Source organism: Babylonia areolata, chromosome 1 (genome assembly GCF_041734735.1).
Source record: "Babylonia areolata isolate BAREFJ2019XMU chromosome 1, ASM4173473v1, whole genome shotgun sequence".
In the NCBI taxonomy this organism is placed as follows: domain Eukaryota; kingdom Metazoa; phylum Mollusca; class Gastropoda; order Neogastropoda; family Buccinidae; genus Babylonia; species Babylonia areolata.
In genome coordinates, this window is record NC_134876.1 from 62,365,246 (window position 1) to 62,384,549 (window position 19,304).

At 40.0% G+C, this 19,304-nt stretch overlaps 1 protein-coding gene across 8 annotated transcripts in view; it reads right to left on the reverse strand.

Moving 5' to 3' along the window:
• Window positions 1-19,304, reverse strand: part of LOC143285167 (target of Myb1 membrane trafficking protein-like) — a 46,863-nt gene that overhangs the window by 21,554 nt on the left and 6,005 nt on the right. For 6 of the 8 annotated variants that reach the window (XM_076592429.1, XM_076592399.1, XM_076592440.1 and 3 more), the window contains exons 6-10: window positions 18,928-18,963; window positions 11,620-11,853; window positions 10,927-11,005; window positions 10,173-10,315; window positions 8,330-8,359 (exon numbers count right to left, since the gene is read on the reverse strand). In XM_076592429.1, coding sequence (XP_076448544.1) covers window positions 8,330-8,359; window positions 10,173-10,315; window positions 10,927-11,005; window positions 11,620-11,853; window positions 18,928-18,963 — 522 coding nt within the window. The remainder of the gene's footprint in view (window positions 1-8,329; window positions 8,360-10,172; window positions 10,316-10,926; window positions 11,006-11,619; window positions 11,854-18,927; window positions 18,964-19,304) is intronic. The other 2 variants (XM_076592416.1, XM_076592408.1) reach the window with 2 other exon arrangements.

The window sequence follows — 19,304 nt, forward strand, 5'->3', positions numbered from 1 at the left end:
CAAAGCCCAAATGAACACAAAGAGCACTGACTTGTTTGATGAAATTGCAGCGATAGTATCAGTAGCAACAGGTGTGTCCTCCATTAGGCTCAAGAAAAAAGGGATCTTCACCCCTGTTCTACCAACTGCTCCGCAATTAAAAATGAAAAACTGGGGGCTGAAGCAGCAGTCCAACACACACTAGCAGAGTCAAGAATTGAGACTTGTCAACCACAGGACAAAACTGCTGAGCTTTGAGCTTTTCTGGGGCATAAAGGACCCTAAATGACACTTTAGCCAAACAAAAATTCAATTTAAGATTGACACTATAATGACTGTTACAGATTTCTTGTAAAATGCAAGGTCCTAAAAGGGAAATGGCAGATGTATTAAACTGAAGGAGATATTCTTAAGAAACTTCAAACTGCACATACTTGGGTAGGTAGGCCTAACTGTGAACAGCGTGTAATTGCAAACGGTTTGTGAACTGCCCCACTTGGAAGCATTCTCACCACACACATTTCACAATTTAATGTATGATTCAATCTCATTCTGAAACCTTAATGAATGTTCATATCTAAGAACATGTCAAACATCATCTATTTCTGTGCTATTTCTTCTCTTAGTGCACCACTACGAAGTTCATAAACATGCTTCTCATATCCCTGAAAGCAAAGGAAGCAATTCACCTGTAGCAGGACTAGAACTTAGCTACAATTCAAATAAGCTGATTTGATTGGATATGTTGAATGCACTGTGCATTACCAGTGCTTAGAGAATTAAACAATGCATGTTAGTGACAGATCAGAACATCAGTTTTGACAGGAATCTCCAAAATAGGTCTTTTCCAATTTCACCATAGGTATTTTGACATGTGAGTTGCTACTGAGCGCTCTCAAAAGCGTGTGTTAGTGTGTGTGGTGTGGGATGTGTGTGTTTGTGTGAGTGCGTGCATGTGTGATGAAAACAAACAACACATACAACAGTCTGGTGTGATGTTCCAATAACATGTTATGCCTAATCAGTTCAAAACCTGCTTCTGTTTTAACTGTCCACATGTAACCAAACCCATCGTTCACAATTAGACTTGCCCGTTCCCATTTACCCTCAGGCACCCCTGCTATTCTAACCGTTGAAAAACAGTCAAAAGGAGTAAACAAACTTTGCAACCAATCAGAAAAAGCCTTCAAAAACAAAACTACACCTGATGTACGACCTGTCATCTGTACACTACACACATTGAGCTGGTTGCTTCAAAAGGATCATTCGCAATTAGGACTGCCTACCCTACTGTTGAAGTCCAATAACAAAATGGCCAGTTTAAAAGCAGTTTCACCATGTTACCCGGTCAACCATTTTGCAGCCGCACACTATCTGTGCGGGGTCAGTCTTGCACACTACAGAACGACTGGGACAGAAGCAGTGTAAGGTTAACAAACGATGATAACAAACTGAGAGCAAAAATCTGCTGACAAGAGAATTCCTTGCCTGATTCTTTTGTCTGCAGCACAGGATTTTAGTGTAGTTCGTAGAAATAATGGGGTAAAATTAAAAGGTACACAATTTATTTTTAATGGATCTGATAGATTAAATAGTACATAACATGTCTACCAAATTATAATGCCGATGGTTTCTGCATAATTGCAGAATTTGGTTTTGAAAATGTGATGTTTTCATCATTTTGCTGTTCTGACGCACAGCAGCCACCGTAGCCTTTTCACAGCCGACTCAAGGCCGACCGCTTTGTTTCAGCGCGCTGATAGCGAGCGCGGGCGTTAATTCGGTCACAGCAGACGAACTTTTCTTGCAAGCGCGCGTTTTCAATTTGGAGCTGTTATCATCACAATGCTTGGTAAGTACTGTTTATATCATTCACAGTTGCTGTAGTTTGCTTTATAATGTGATAACACTCACCCAGACGACACTAATAGTGCCATGCTTTTGTCTTATTGTGATCGATAAGCAAAAACAAGTGAAAGCCTTTGTTATAAGTATGGTGCTTCAAGCGCATCAAAATATCATACGTTTTCGCGAGCTTTCATTGTTTCTTTTTACTGTTATTTTGTAATTATCTTGATCATCACCATTTTTTTCGTTCTTGATATGATTATTTCGAATAAAATTAATAACTGCATCAATAATTCAAGTTAAACTAATTTTAATATCATTATTATTCTTCTTCTTATTATTACTTCTTTATTATTATTATTATTATTATTATTATTGGAGATTTGCTGACAGGAATGAAAACAGGCGTGTGCAGGTGGGTTGATGGGTTTATTTGGTGTGTGTGTGTGTGTGTGTGTGTGTGTGTGTGTGTGTGTGTGAATGCACGTAAGTGTATGTGCATGTGTTGCCATGTGTGTCGGTGAATGCATGAATGTCCCAGTATACGCGCCCATGCCTTGTGTATTTCATTTTGGCTTTTAATTAGTGTGTGTTTGTGTGTGTGTGTGTGTGTGTGTGTGTGTGTGTGTGTGTGTGTGTGTGTGAATTTCCTGGCCTAAATATCTCATACAATTTGTGAAATCTTTTCAGGAATGGGCCTGTAGCAGAATATGGAGGTGTGCGTGCTGTGTGGAGGTGCCCTGGACGCTGGTGGGAAGATTGTTGTGCCAACAGCTAAAGGAAGAGACTCCATAAACAGAGCAAGTGAAGAGCGTGGTGAGACTATTGTCGTGTCTGAAGGGCAAGCAGTGCATGAAGAATGCCGTCGTAATTTTACTAATAAGTACAACATTCAAAGTTATCTAAGAAAAAAACAAGAGTCTTCATCCGCTATAAATATTGCACAGAACTTACGTTCGCAAAACCAACCATTTGACTTTGCCAGATGTTGTCTTTTTTGTGGGACTCCTGCAGAGCTCAATGCACGCTGTGGCCTGAAGGTGCATCCAGTGAGAACACTTGACTTTCAAAGCTCAATTGCTAAAGTATGTTCACAGCGGGGAGATGAGTGGGCAGACACTGTGAAAAGCAGACTAGAGTTTGTTTCTGATTTGCCAGCTGCTGATGCAGTTTATCATCAGACATGTAGTGTTCATTTTAGAAGTAGGAAAAGACTTCCTAAGTCTTTTGCTTCAGACAAAGATGAAAAAAAAAAAAGCTTGGACGACCTAAAGATGAGAAAAAGGCAAATGCCTTCGAAAAGATCGCTGGTTTTATTCTTGACAATGATAATGAACAGATTACTGTTGGTGACCTCATCAACAAAATGAAAGAATACAATGATGGCGATTCCTACAGTCATCCCAAGATGAAGGAAGAGCTGAGGAAACATTTTGGTGAAGAACTCATCATCACAGAACTGAATGGAAAAGCTAATGTTGTTACATTCAGGAAAACAGCATCATCTATCTTGCACACATTTTATTCAAAACAAATGTGTGATGAGGAGACTCAGAAGAAATGCATCATAGAAACAGCAGCAGAACTCATCAAGAGTGACATTAAAGCCTTGCCTACAACTCGTGCACTGTATCCCAACAAAGATGATATAGCATCACTTTCAGCAAACTTAAACTTTGTTCCTGATTCGTTGCAGCTTTTGCTGAAGACTATTTTCAGTGGAAAGGACACAGATTTGAAAGTAGCATCAACAGGCCAAGTAATTATGCAAGCAGCTCGTCCACGTGTTCTCATATGCCCATTGCAGATTGGATTAGCAGTCCAGATGCACCATTGTTTTAATTCCAAGTTCCTAGTGGACACTTTGTACTCTCTTGGTTTTAGTGTGTCGTACAGTGAGGTCATGACCTATGAGATGAATGCTGCTGTGTCTGACCATAATGTTGCATCAGCACCTGAGGGTCATTTCATCCAGTACATGGCAGACAACGTGGATCACAACACGGCTACACTTGATGGATTTAACACCTTCCATGGCATGGGAATTATTGCCTCGGTTACTCCCAGAGTGAATAGCACAGTGCAGGTCAGAAGGCAAACTGATGTCAGGACAGAAGAGATCATCAACAAGGCAAAGATTGACATCAAATACTACAGAGATGAATGCCTTGGTTTGATGACAATGAAGTTTGAGAGTCTGACAAATACATTTGTCAAAGATCCAACATCAGAAGTTGATTTGTTGTGGAAAGCTTGCTGGCTGCTACATCCACATAGACCGTCTTGGTCTGGAGTCATGCAAGCTGTTCACCATGGAAGTTTTCCAGGACAGTCGTCAGTCATATTCATGCCGATGATAGACATGAATCCCAGTGACAAAACATGTATATATTCTACACTGTGTTTCATTTGTGCTGAAGTGAAGCGCAATAAATCAACACCAGTGCTGACATTTGACCAACCTCTATGGTGGAAGGCTCTGAGCATCATTTCAGGTGAACCAGCAGATAGTGACCTTCAATCCATTGTCCTTCGGCTTGGGCCGTTTCATCTTGAAATGAGTTTTCTTGCATGCATTGGGCATTTGATGGAAGAAACTGGACTTCATGAAGTGTTGTCAACTGTGTATGCTTCAAATTCTGTGAGTGCAATGCTTCAAGGAAAGGCTGTACAACGTGCAGTTCGTGGACACGTTCTACTTGATGCAGCATTAAATGCACTGTTGATGTCAGACACATTTGGTGTGCCTTTACCACATCCTAAATGCCAGACTGAAACAGATCAACAGTCCACTTTGCTGCAAGTGTCTACAGATGTCCTCCCTGCTTCTCCGACGTCAGTGGAGCATGACTCACAAGGAACTGTTTGTGAAAAAGAAGAAACCTTGCATGCCCAACTGTCATCTGGAACTACAGAAAACATTCAAGATGAGGCCGACCTGTCCCAAAATGAGGCACAAAGGAATGATCTGGAACTGAATGCTGAAACAGAACTAAAACCAGTTCGCACATCTGACGTACCTCAAGATATGGATACAGCAATATCAAGTGCCTTGAATGAACTCCAAGACAAGGAAGATCTTCAAACGGCGTCTGCCCTTCACAGCCAACTTTTGAAGGGTGCAGTAACACCAGATTCTGTCAAAAACAACGATTGTCTCAACAGGATCGCCAGCAAACTAAACAACAAGAAATTGTCACTCAGTGGCAGAACTTGTGATCTCTGGCTCCAGTACATGGCTATGGTTGACATACTGAAACGTTTTCTGAAGGCTGAAAGAACTGGAAATTGGCTCCTTCATCTGTCCGTCGTACGTGAAATGCTCCCATACCTTGCTGCAGCTGGTCACAACTCTTATACCAAGTCTGCCTATTTGTACCTTCAGACGATGAACAAGCTTGACAAAGTCAACCCTGTTGTCTACAAAAGCTTTGTCGAAGGACATCATGTTGTGAGACGAAGCAATAGATACTGGGCTGGCATTTCGTCTGACTTGACAATTGAGCAAACCCTGATGCGAGGTTTAAAGACAACTGGTGGCCTCACCCGAGGGAGAGGGATGACAGAGTCCCAACGCGCTAAATGGGTACTGTCCATGCCAGCATGTGCTGATGTGAACACTGCCATGCAAGAAGTCACTGATACCAGTCGACTTACAAGTGATCAGCACATAGAAATGGGATCTTCTCGAATGGCAAAAGACACAGACGACATGATGACCATCACATCATATCTTTGTGAAAGGAACCCATTTGCCAATGACCCCAGCCTCAGAAACATTGACAATGGTGTGGTGGCGGACTCATCTGTGAATGTAGACCAAGCAAAAGCAGTCGGTCTTGGAATTCTGAATGGCATGGAAGGCTTAGCAGTAGCAGATCTGACCATGAAGAAAAAAAACCAGGTCAAGACACTTGGGGCGAAGAAGGCAGTCAAAGTGGAAGGCAATCCAATATCAATTGATCCTCAACTTCTTTTCCAGCGCTTTATAACTGCAGCCAACAGCACATCTGTTGATGAAAAACAACTGTTAAAGTATGAGTTGTGTGGCGTCCCTTCCTCACTGTTTGAATCACCAGACTTCATGCGCCAGCCAAACAAGGCAACACTGGCTGATGAGCTGTGGAAGATCGTTTCGGCCAAAGATGATATTCCCATTCTTATCCCACCTGACGTGCAATTTGTGGTTGATGGAGGATCTCTGCTTCAGCGACTTCAAGCACCATGGAAACGTGGTAGCAGTTTTCAGAGCATCATTGACGCCTATGTGAGTTTTGTAAACCATCACTACCCCAAAGCTGTCATTGTGTTTGATGGGTACATGTCTGGTCCTTCCACAAAAGATATGACTCACCTTCGGCGTACCAAGGGACGGAAAACAAGTTCTGTGCATTTCAAGCCAGACATGACATTCAGCTCTACGAAAGACCAGTTTCTGTCAAACTCAGAAAACAAGCAACGTTTCATTTGCGCACTCGGAGCTTCTTTGGAAAACACATGCACTGTCATTCACGCTAGTGCTGATGCTGATTTGCAAATCGTCACTGCTGCAATAGGATGCGCTCAAAACACCGTCACAGCAGTAATCGGGGAGGACACAGACCTGCTGATTTTGTTGGTTCACCACATTCAAATTGATTCCTATGACATCTTCTTCTATTCTGACAAACAAAGGAAATCTACAAAAGTTTGGAGCATTAAACATCTTGTGACAGCTCTTGGACATTTGCGTCACGCTCTTCTTTTTCTTCACGCATTCACAGGTTGTGACACCACTTCTCGGCCGTTTGGTGTTGGAAAAGCTGTAGCTTGGAAAAAAATGAAATCCAGTCCACAGATGCAAGCTCTTGCTCACGTGTTTCTTCGTGATGACAGCATAGACAGCATTCAATCGGCAGGGGAAAAGATGTTTGTCTCACTGTATAATGGCAATGCAGGAGAGAACTTGGATGACCTTCGCTATAGACTGTTCTGTTCAAAAGTAGCAGTTGGAACAACTTTTGTGCAGGTCCACACTCTTCCTCCAACCTCAGCTGCAGCTCGATTCCACAGCTTGAGAGTTTACTTCCAAGTGCAAGAGTGGCTGGGAGGCAAACTGTCAGTAGAACCGACACAGTGTGGTTGGAAACTTGAACATGGCAAGTTCGTGCCAGTCACAACTGATCTACCAGCAGCACCAGCAGACTTGCTACAAGTAATCAGGTGCATGTGCAGAAATAACTGTGACACAAGACGATGCAGCTGCAGAAAACATGGACTTGAGTGCACACCTAGCTGTGGAGAATGTTCCGGCGTCAGCTGTTCCAACTCACCAGTACTTGCCATAGACTATGACTAAAGTAAGTTCCTTTGTTTCTTGATTTCGACAAGCCTTGCTGCTTAATACACTGGCTGTACCCCATCCTCATGTTTCCTGCTTCCTCCAAAATTTTACGATTGTTCCTGTCAAAAACAAAACGGGGGCTCCACCGAAGTTGTGTACCGAACTAGCCTGCCCCCCCCCCCCCCTCCCAACCCTACTGAACTGCCCCTGACAATGTTCGACAATGGTCATGGTGTTATTTTTAAACCTTAACATTTCAATTGTGTTTCTCTTCGCTATTTGGAGCCTTTTTCCTGAGATTTTTCAAATGAGATGCAACATGACAAGGTTTTCAGCAAAATATGTGTCAGGTCATATGGTTGTATGTATGACGTAATCAAATCATCATAAATCAAATATGCAGAGGTGCACACAATTATAATTTTTACAATAGGTAGACATGATCTTAGTGAACATGTTACAACAGAGAAACTTTGTGTAACAATTAGTTTTGGGTCATAGTTACTTTTGTCACAGGATGACTACACTATTTAAAAACATTTTATACAATAGAGAAAAAAGTCTCCTGCCAAACTTCCAAACCATGAATGAGATTTACAGCTACTGTTGTTCCCTACATGTTCATGTTGCTCAGATCTCAAATTCATTGTCTTTTGAAGCTTTTAACAAGCACTGACATACATATATGCATGGATATATTCTGATAATAATACATCCATTCACCAATACACTTGCACCTATTTGCATGCAGTAATACACACTCATTCAACACACAACAAAAACATCCCTGCACATACTTACACCTATGCACAAACACACACACGCTCACACACTGCATCAATACAAACTCAATGTCACAAACAAAAAAAAGATCAAACTATGAAAATAAAACCTTTTCCAGCAAATACCCAAGCAGGATGAAAGGTACCATGCAACCAGGACTGGGGAAAGCAAGAAAAACTAACAACAAAAAAGGCAGGAACTTGATAATGCCAAACTAGAGATTAAAATCTATGATCTGATGATGTCAAAACTCTGAAGACGAATCAGCTGGAAAAAACGCTACTATCTGTCTTTTCCCAAACAGGTGCAGTAAAACTGGGAGGGGGAAGAAAAAGCAGCAATGAAATGATCTCTAAAGTAGTACAGAAGGAAGTATTTTTGAACAGCTTCACATACCCCGGAACTGGCATCTTTTGGTGCGCAAACCTAAAGGAAAGTGATTCTATTAGTTCCAGAAGCATGCAGGTTCTGAACATTCCTGCTATCCACTGTCATGATTTACAACACTACACACAGACTGTATTTTCTGTTTACATCCATGTTCAATGAAATGTGTTATGAACATAAGTTTAACACATACAAAAATCAATAGCACACAACACTTGTATTCTGTCCACAGCCATAATCAATTAAATAGCTACAAATGACAGGCGCAACAGCCAAGTGGTTGAAGCACTGGACTTTCAATCTGAGGGTCACAGGTTCGAATCCTGGTCAAGGTGCCTGGTGGGTAAAGGGTAGAGATTCATCTGATCTCTAAGGTCAACAAATGTGCAGACCTGCCAGTGCCTGAACCCCCTTCATGTGTATGCACATACAGATGATCAAATACGTACACTGAAGATCCTGTAATCCATGTCAGTGTTCGGAGGGTTATGGAAATAAGAACATACACAGCATCCACCCCCCAAAACACCGAGTATGACTGCCTTCATTGTGGGGATAAAAACCTTCTTTAATCCTTTGAGCCCTGACCACTGTTTTACCGATGGTGGGGAGGGGTGGCATAATGCCTGGCCACCGGTTGAGCGGTGCGTAAACACTTGTGTCATGTTTTGCTATTGGTTGACTTATATTGAAGAGCCAATCAGAAAAACCGTAATAGTCTGACGTCAGCGAACGTAGTACCAACATTGCTGCGTCTTTTCACTGTGTTTTGTGCATGTGCTTTGGATAAAAAAGATCGATTTCTACCATGAAGCGTGCAGAGTCTCAACCTGACACGCCTCCTTTGATCAACTGATTCTGCATGCTCAGATTCATTTTCAACATCACTATCTGTAGCAAAATTATCCGATTCGAATTCCACCTCACTATCAGAGTAATCATTGTCATACTCAACTTCCGATAAATCATTAAGCATATCAATTACTTGCTGCATTGTGTACAGTTGTTTTCTCGCACGTTTTGTCCCTGATTTCTGCCCTGACGGGCCAGGTTGAGACACTGCACGCTTCAAGTGTTTACGCACCGCTCAACCGGTGGCTGGGCATTATGTCATTTTTCTCTGCCACCGGTAAAGCGGTGGTCAGGGCTCAAAGGGTTTAATACCAATTATTTGCAAATTTTGGCTCAGGAGCTCAGGCAGAAGGGTTAAAATTGCTCAGGAACTCAGGGCTCAAAGGGTTAAGTTAAACAGTAGATACTACTTACTTGTATAAATTTACCACACAGGAGATTTATTTCCTCGGACTTTTAAGATCACAGTTAAAAATTAAAAAAAAGAAAAAAAAAGGCAACAGTTGGACAGACAGGACTGATAAAGAATGCACACACACAAATATATTGCTTACACCCCTCCCCCTTCCCAGGCATGTAATCATTCTGACCACATCGACAACTGCTTGTGCAACAGTCATTCCTATACCTACATCAACCTGTCAAATCACACACACACATGCACAACACACACTCAAAAGATCTATGCACTATATAACCAAATTATTGCTCAAAGTAGAAGCAAAATCAACCAAACCCTCCTGTTCCTTGGATGTCGCAAAATCTAGTATGAAAAGAAAAACCGAAACAACCAAAAAAAAACAGAACAATACCTACAAACAGCTAACATGAAAAAAACACCACAAAAAAAACACCCAATAACCTTTAAAGATTAAAGTTTCAAAGTTCTGCTACCAAACACAAACTGGACAGGCAGAAGAAAAACAAACATTTAAATGTGAAGAACAGGACTTGACCCCAGGACAAAAGCAAAACCCACCACTGACTATTCATCAGTCACCTGATCATATGATGGCGGTTGCTGGTCAGCGGCTGTCGAGGGTTCTGTGCCCTCTGGTGCACCTTGCCCAGTCCGGTTCCGCTCAAAACGATCGTAGCGCAGGAACACGTTATTCAAATCGTCGTTCACTCTTAGCAGCTCATCTGGACATTGCGTTTTATTTCATAATGAAAACTAATGTGAATGTGCGATTCTACAATACATCCCCGTTGTAACACACACCACCCTTGTAAACATGTCACCTCAGTCTCAGTCTCAGCCTGAGATCAGGAAAAAACAACATGTTGAATCAAGAAATTGATCATTCATTAAGTATGAAGAAACACCATCAGTAAAATTATTTTAAAATCATTATACTTGAAATTAAGTAGAACGAAATGACAACATATTGATACAGAAGATCAGAGGTAACCCCGAGGTATTCTGTGTTCTTGCTAATACCAAATTTTCTACAGTTGGGTTAAAAAGCATGACCAGCATTTATCAAACACACTGATAGGCAGATGCATAGTGTTGTGTGGAAGAGAGAGAGAGAGAGAGAGAGAGAGAGAGAGAGAGAGAGTTATTGATTTTTTCCTGTTTTTACATTTAAGATGTATTACCTGCAATGGCTGGAAACTGTGTGAAATCATAAGTTCTAAAATCAGCTTTCACACTGAGTACTTGTCTATGTTCTGATAGTGCACCTGCCCAAATGTCTCTAATTTGAGAAAGTTAAGTTATTCTCCTCTATCTTACAGACATGCTGACTTACTTGTCACCTCCTCATTAGCAACTTCCCCCAACAGCTGCATAACTCGCTGCTGCATCTGTCGACAGGTTCTGTTCAATTCCTGCCATCAAACCAGTCCTCAGTTCATTCACATCTTTCAATCACAGAAACACAGCTAATCTGCATCTTGTTTGCAAACATGGTACGCACACATGGACACACAACAACACCCCCATATACAAGTATGCAAACAAACAACACATTCACAAACATACACAAGCACACACACACACATTAACAATGCAAACGCGCATAAGTATAATATGCAATTATGCAAGCAAGAAAACACACACACACAAAAAAAACAAAACAAACAAACAAAAAAACACAAAAAACAAAAACATAAACACAGAGACTAACACATACAGAGAGTCCCCCCCCCCCACTCCCCACACACACACAAACAGCAAACACACACGCACAATATCACACACCTACACACACAGTCAAATACAGTCACACACACACAAACACACACGGACAGCAAAACACACACACATGCACAGTGTCTCACTCGCACACACACACACAGAGTCAAACACACCACAAACACATTAGAGTCAAATACACCAAAAACAAACACACACAAAGAGTCAAACACACCAAAAACACACACACACACACATTAGAGTCAAACACACACACACACACACAAACCCCCACCCAACCCCCTACCTGCATCAACTCCAAATCAGCAGGCTGCACAGTGGAGGGGGACATCTCGGTGAGCATCTCGCTCATCACCCGCACGTTGCCCGACACCACCTCCAGCTCACGACTCAGCTTGGATCGCTGCTCCGGGTTCAGGATCACCGGCTCGCTGGGGATGATGGGCATGACAGGGCTGCCCGGCATGGGGCCTGCCGGCATCCCGCCCGGGGGCTGAGAGGGCGGGGGATGTGGGGCCGTCTGGACAGGACGGAAAGGTAAAAAGTTTAGTTTCAATCTCCCGAGGAGGCGTCACTGTGTTTGGACAAATCCATACACACTACACCACATCTGCTTGGCAGATGCCTGACCAGCAGCATAACCCAACAGACTTTGTCAGATCTTGAGTGCATGCATATGTTTGTGTACCTATCAGAGTGGATTTCTGCTACAGAACTTTGAAAAGACTATCTGTTGTGTTCAACATTCACTGGAAGCAAGAACTGTTGCAACAAGTCAACGCTACCCAGTATCATTTTATCCCCCTCCACTAGACCTTGAGTGGTGGTCTAGACTCTAACTAGTCATTCAGATAAGATGATAAACTGAGGACCTGTTTGTAGATTGGACTTAGAGCAGGTAAAAGAACCCATGGCAATAAAAGAGTTGACCATGGCAAAATTCTATCAAAAAAAAGAAGAAAAAAGAAAAAAAAGGTGTGTCTGCACTGTAGCAACATACTCTCCCTGAGGAGAGCAGCCGTATTTCACAAAGAGAAATCTCTAATGATAAAATGTCATACTACAAGCACCTACAAGCAATCTCATGATAATGATCTGAAAGAGAAACAGAACACTGCTTACGTCTCATGCTGGTACTTTCTTTTGATGCAACATTAACTGTTGGTATTTTTCTTTCTTATGTCCAATTTCAGTATTCCATGAGAATAAACATGGATTATTTAATGTCTGAACTAATTTCATTTGTCTTGAAAAATGTTAACATTACATATCTAACATTGTCATTTTAGTTAATTTTCATTTAATATTATAATGAGGTTTTTTTTAATCATCCAAAACATATATTCTATTTACATTCTGGTCAGTCTTCCCAGTTCAATCTATACACTAAACAAAACCATTAGTATATAAAGGTACGGAAAAAACAACAACAACAAACAAACTGTGCACTCAGGGAATTTGCAACCCGCCTGTCATCACTCCAAACATTGACCGCGAAGCCACAATGGCTGGTTCAACAAATGATTCTTTCCTCTGGTAATGCAAAGAGCCAGGTGGAAGGGAAACTAAGTTGAAGAAATGTATGAGAGATCTCTTATCATCATCATTCTTTCTGTTGTGATAAAAAAAAAAATTAAAAAATTTAAAAGTTACAGATGAAGCAAAATTGCCATACAAAAAATTAATGATTACATTCTCTGAATTCGAAGAACTGAATTCAACCAATAATGATAAGCAAATAAATAAGGTATCGAAAAACAAATAAATAAGGTATCCAACAGTACGCCAAATAAATAACTTTGCCTATAAAACAATAAAATTAAAAACCCAACATTTCCATTTTCCTGGACTATCTAGCTCACCTACCCCCCCCCCCCCTCCATCCTCTCTCTCTCTCTCTCTCACTCATCCTGCTCACACACACATTCCCATGCTATTTTTAACATTAAACCAAACTGCTATGGCAGACGGAAAGAGTGAACATAGGCAAATGAAACAGAAATGAAACAATACATATCCAATTTACAGACAATAGCAAAATGAACTATGATATGAATTCTATTAGTAACACTGGTGTTACTTCAATATTTGTAGCAGAAACACTGGTGTAATATTAATCCTTCCAAACTGAACGACAAAAAATCTTGCTTGAATCACATACTTTCAAACATATGAACGTAATCACATTGAATGTCAACACACACTCATCATATCGCTTAGCAAAGAGACATGGGTAGAAACAGTGCTGTCTATAAACATTCTTAGTGTAAAATTTATAAGAAAAAAAATCCTATACGGTTTAAGTTAGGCATTTTTATGCAGAACCAGTTTTCAAGCTATCCCCTTCACTTATGGCTTCTCTTGTTTCCTAAAATCTGTCATCTCCTCTCGCGCCCCCCCTCCCCCCAGCCCACCCCCTCACCCCCCCAACCCTTTATCACTGGGGATCCAACTTTTCAAGGTATATAACATGCCTACTATTCTCATAACAGCTGCGCAGACTTTTGAAAGGCACGCTGCCCACAAAAACAACAAGCACATAACAATGCAGCAGCAAAAGACAGAAAGAAAGACATACAAACAGAATGTCACTCTGACAGAAGGGGTGAAAAACGGAAAAAGCACAAGGAAATGACAGTTCTACAAACAGATACAAATCAAAAACAGAAGAAAGAGACAAACACACAGGTTTTTACACTGTACAGCGCAACTGAGCATGTTTTACATGGAAAGACGCTTTTTTCAGTGGATTATTATTACTACTATTATTTTCATTATTATTATTATTATTATTATTGTTTTCCTCATTATAACATAATGTACAAACAAGGGAATGAGTTTCAAACATGATTACAAAGCTGAGAGCCTTTCAAAGTGAAACAGACCAACACAGTGACAAACTGATAGAATACACCAACTGAGCACAATAACAATCACTAACAAACAACTTTTCTTCAGCAACAAAGTCACAAAAGCCATTCTGTATGTAGACTGAACTACATCCAACAACCTCTGCAGATTCTTCTGCCTCAGTTAGAGACATGATGTAATCAGTTAAGATGGAATCCTGGAAAAATATCGGGGAAAAAAACGAGAAAAGATTTAGAATAAATTATCAAAGGAAAAATTAATGGTAAAAATCTGGTAATCTAGTTATATAGCAGTGTGAGTGTGAGTGTGAGTATGTGTATGTGTGTGTGTGTGCATGAGAGAGAGAGAGAGAGAGAGAGAGAGAGAGAGAGAGAGAGAGAGAGAGAGAGAGCTGTAATGAAGGGTTATGTTGTTATTGATTTCTTTGACTTTTCTCTGAGTGATAGTCTAACCCTTACTCATTTCTGGTGAATCATTGTTTCTCTGATAATATCATAACCTTGTTCCCATTAAACATTTATATTGTTATTCATCTCTTTACTTTATTTACATAATTAGTATCAGTGCAATCATGTTTGGAGACAACTGGCTCAATCAATACCCCCCACCACCACCAACCCCCCATCTCTCTCTGTCTGGCTGGCTGATAGGGATTTGTTATCAATGAACAAAAGAATTTGAAATGATAAATGCTTGCTTTGTCTATACATATTTTCAACAAACACAGGCCAGACATGACATACTTAGAGAAGTCTTCAGCTGTAACTTATGCTCTAAGGAGTCTACTATTGATTTTTGCTTCCTGCTGTACTCAAATGTCTCCTTGCACTTGGTTTATCAGATTACACAGATCAATGTCCACGTGTACAGAAACCAGTCTGAAATCCTGCCACGCTGAAGCTTCTCTTCTCAGAAACAGCATTCACAGAGTTCAGGCAACTGTCTCATGCAGACTTGTTTTTATGTCTCAAAATCAGAGCTGAATAACCCACATTATTTATGTGTGCATGCATGTAGTGTGTATACACATGTGTTTGTTTCCATGAGTGAGGAAGACTCCTAAGAGAGAGAGATCTGTGTATTTGGATAAACAGAGAGAAAAGGGGGAGAGAGTTATAGCAAAAGAGAAAGGACAAGAAACACACCTGTGCATGTCAGGTGTATGACGGAGCATGTCATGATGCAGGTCACATGCATATGATATATCTATTAAGTATGTGTAATTAAACTATGATTACCCACTCCCAAACTGACAGATCCTCTCTGTTCATATTGTAAGTAAATGCATCTGTTGAATAGGTGTATACCTTGGCATGCTTGCATGCCCATGCTCACCTCTTGTGTATTCCCAAGCATATGTACCATGTGTGCTCATTCTCAGGGGTCTACAAAATGGCTTTGAATGTATAACACTTGCAGGAATGTGTCTGTCACATGGTCTTGCACATGTATGGAAGATGCAGAGTGAATTATCTGTCAACTGATTTTGTGAATGTGTGTGTGTGTGTGTGTGTGTGTGTACGCGCGCGCGTTTGCATGTGCAAGCATAGGTCATTTCAGTACAAAATCATGCATTTGATTACAGTACACTTATTGGCACATGCTCTCAATACTCAAACTGTCTTCATGAAAATACATTAAAAGTACTGAAAACTGGAGATGACGAATGAATGATAATAGAATCATAACCCCCTACACCCAATTCCCCCACATAACAACATTAAAAACCAAAACAAACAAACAAACAAAAAACTACCCACACACACAGATCTACAAACTTTTGTACCCTCCAGCACTGTGATGTTATGTTTAGTGAATAGACATTTAAGAATGAATATATGTGCACACAGAACACAAATACACACACACACAGACAGAGACACACATACAGTATACACACAAACACATACATATGCAAACACATGCACACACACACTCACTCACTCACACACTGGCAATTTCTTATTTCTCAGGAAGCTTTGCAATGCTTTCATATGGGTAACTCCCTCCACTAGGAATTTCTCCATGAATATTTAATCACATATATTTCTGTGAAAAAATAACATACCCCAAAAAATCTGCCTCAGGGAAGCAATTGTCTGTCTAACACAAAAATCAAAACAAGAGAGGCAAGGCCTTCCCAACTCACTTGTGATACACTTAAAAAAAAAAAAAAAAAAAAAAAAAAAAAAAATCTAATCGTTAAAATGTGTTCTGTATTTGTTATTATAAAGCTTCGGGTAAAAAAAAAAAAAGAAAAGAAAAAAAAGGCCTAACCAGATTCGAACCCTGCGAGTTCGGGTGAGAAGAAACTGTCTTACCCATTACACTATCGTGGCTCCTTAACTGACGTTCTAAAATCTAATATTTGAACATACTTTTTTAAAGGGCGATAAATCGATTGCAGTATTCGCAGTGAGAATGCTGTTCAAATAATATTATTCTGGTGTATCTTGGGCATTCAAAAAAACCTTTAAGGGCAATAAAAAAAATTCTTTTTAAGTCTGCGGTAAAGGAGATGTGGCTATCGCCGCAATCACACTGCAACATTCAGCTGTTTTCTCTAGATGTAGATAGATGTACAAGTTTAGTTACACCCGCCGGTAATGTAGTACGACACAGTCGATTCAATTTCTCTTTTATGTTCATTCTAGTTTTACAGTTTTAAAGTTGATATGAAAATTTAGTATTTTGTTAAACTAATAACATGTAGAGCCAAGTACAAGTACTTCTAAATGTCATATGAAGTGAAAAGGACTTCATTTTGAGAAAAGTCAAGACTGGAAATTTTTTCGTTTCATCAATTCAAGGGTATTAACTCGGATGGTTAACAATTTTTAACTGTGAATTCCGACTGATTCTGTGGATATTTTTATGGCAGTTTGGGGCATAATCCAGGAAGTGATGAGGCATTCACAAATCTTTCTCTGAATAAATATTTAACGGTCTCCTTCTCCAACTTTCCATCACATGTTATTGTGTATTGTCCATTGAACATAGGATTTAACGGGCAGGTCAACAACTTGAAACAAAATGGCGTCGTTCGCGTTCGCGAAGAATATGAGCACGCGCTCTGAATGTGTATAAATATGTGTACGCAATTGATTTTTGCCCATGACCTTCAGGGCTCAGCCAATAGATCTATAAAGTTCACTCGTCGTATTGATTTTAGTATTTTCCAAAAAAGACCACTTCGGCAAATGAACATAGTGAAAGCCCTGTACACTGAGAGTAAAACACACAAGCTTTTTATGTACTGAGTATAATTTCAAAAGGTAATGTTTAAGATGAGAAAGATCAGTTTAAAGCAAATTAAGTCCCTAGCAATTAATTACAGATTAATTTCCCTTTTTTACTATCTGCACCAAAATGTTTGCAAAATAAATAAAACTCCCATGCTCAGAATAAAACTTCCATGCTTAGCAAAAGAAGTTCCTGTTTGAACAAAAAATGATAATAATGACTGCTCTTGTTGTTGTGTCAGAATATCAGATCAAAGTGCCAAGTTTAGAGAATACAAAAAATGTAAACAGTAAATGCAGCTTGCATATAATTTGGCTTCTTTTTTTTAATTTTTTTGTGCCCATCCCAGAGGTGCAATATTGTTTTAAAGATGATTGGAAAGGACTGAATTTTTCCTATTTTTATGCCTAATTTGGTGTCAACTGACAAAGTATTTGCAGAGAAAATGTCAATGTTAAAGTTTACCACGGACACACGGTCACACAGACACACACAGACAACCGAACACCAGGTTAAAACATAGACTCACTTTGTTTACACAAGTGAGTCAACCAGCTGGAACAGTGCAGACAACACATGGTTCAGTTTTAAGTTTTATGTATGACATGTGATCAGGCACAGAAAATTATGTTATGTGCTTCAAAATATCGATGGTTCCTTGCGGACTGCCGACACTGGAACTGTGGCAGATGAATCTGGATGTGGCTGTGTATGGGGGAATATAAATGAGTGGCGTGGGAGTAATGCCACTGAAACAGTGCAGATGATGGGGCAGCCAAAGAAAAAAAAAAAAGAAGAAAATTATGTTATTCATGATTCACCAAGGCATGACTCATTCTTTCCCATGCCATCAACAAGTGAATGAACAATTCTGGTGAGTAAGTAAAACGTTCCATTAACAGAAACAGATTCAACATGAGCGAATATTGAGACTCACAAAAAACTGCAACAAAGTAACACACTACGAAAACAAACTGAATAGATATCATGAGTAAAAAATAAAACTATAAACCAAAAAACAAAACAAAATATTGAAAGAGTAGTCAGATTCTTATTCAATACTTCAGGTTTGTGCAGAACAGTAACAGTGGGAGAAAACATCAACAAATTAGAAACAACATGAATAAAAGAGAGAGAAAAAAAGGGGGGGGGGGAGGAAGGGGGTAGGTGGTGTGGAGAAAGGGAGAGACAGCCCCTAGTAGCTATTTCAAATGCACACACAGACTGGCTTACAAACACACAGTCAATTATCACACCCACTAAACCTAAAGTCATGCGTGTGTACTCCAGCTGAATAATCTGCAGTCTGTCCTAAAGAATACACATGCTTTTTCATTCAATGTGGACCAGCATTGTGTAGAAATGAAAACCATGCAACTGAAAGTTCTGCTGTAAAGTTCTACAGTAACATCAAAGGCAAACTCAAGGGAGTGTCGTTAGAGTCATGGTCATTAGCTCAGTTAGTGATATCTTTACTCACTCCTGGATCACCTGCTGCCATATTAGAGGGGAACCTCTGCAAATGATTCCAACCATCAACACCATCAACAAAGTGACTGGGGCTGACAGGTTTTTTTGTTGTTTTTTGTGGAATGGAAATTTGGACATTATCATTAGTCCACAGAAATAAGTAATACTGATACCATTAGTCCACCTAGTAACAACACAATTACAACTGACGTACAACAAAAGCAGTTGAAGGAATAAACGTTTCAGGCCAAGGATAATTCTGACACCCATGCAACAATTTACAGAAAAATGTAAACTGACAACCCATCTTCCAACAGCTATTTGTTACAAATTGTAGTGTGCAAAATTTTGATATGGTTCAATGAGACATCAGTAAAATGACAGATC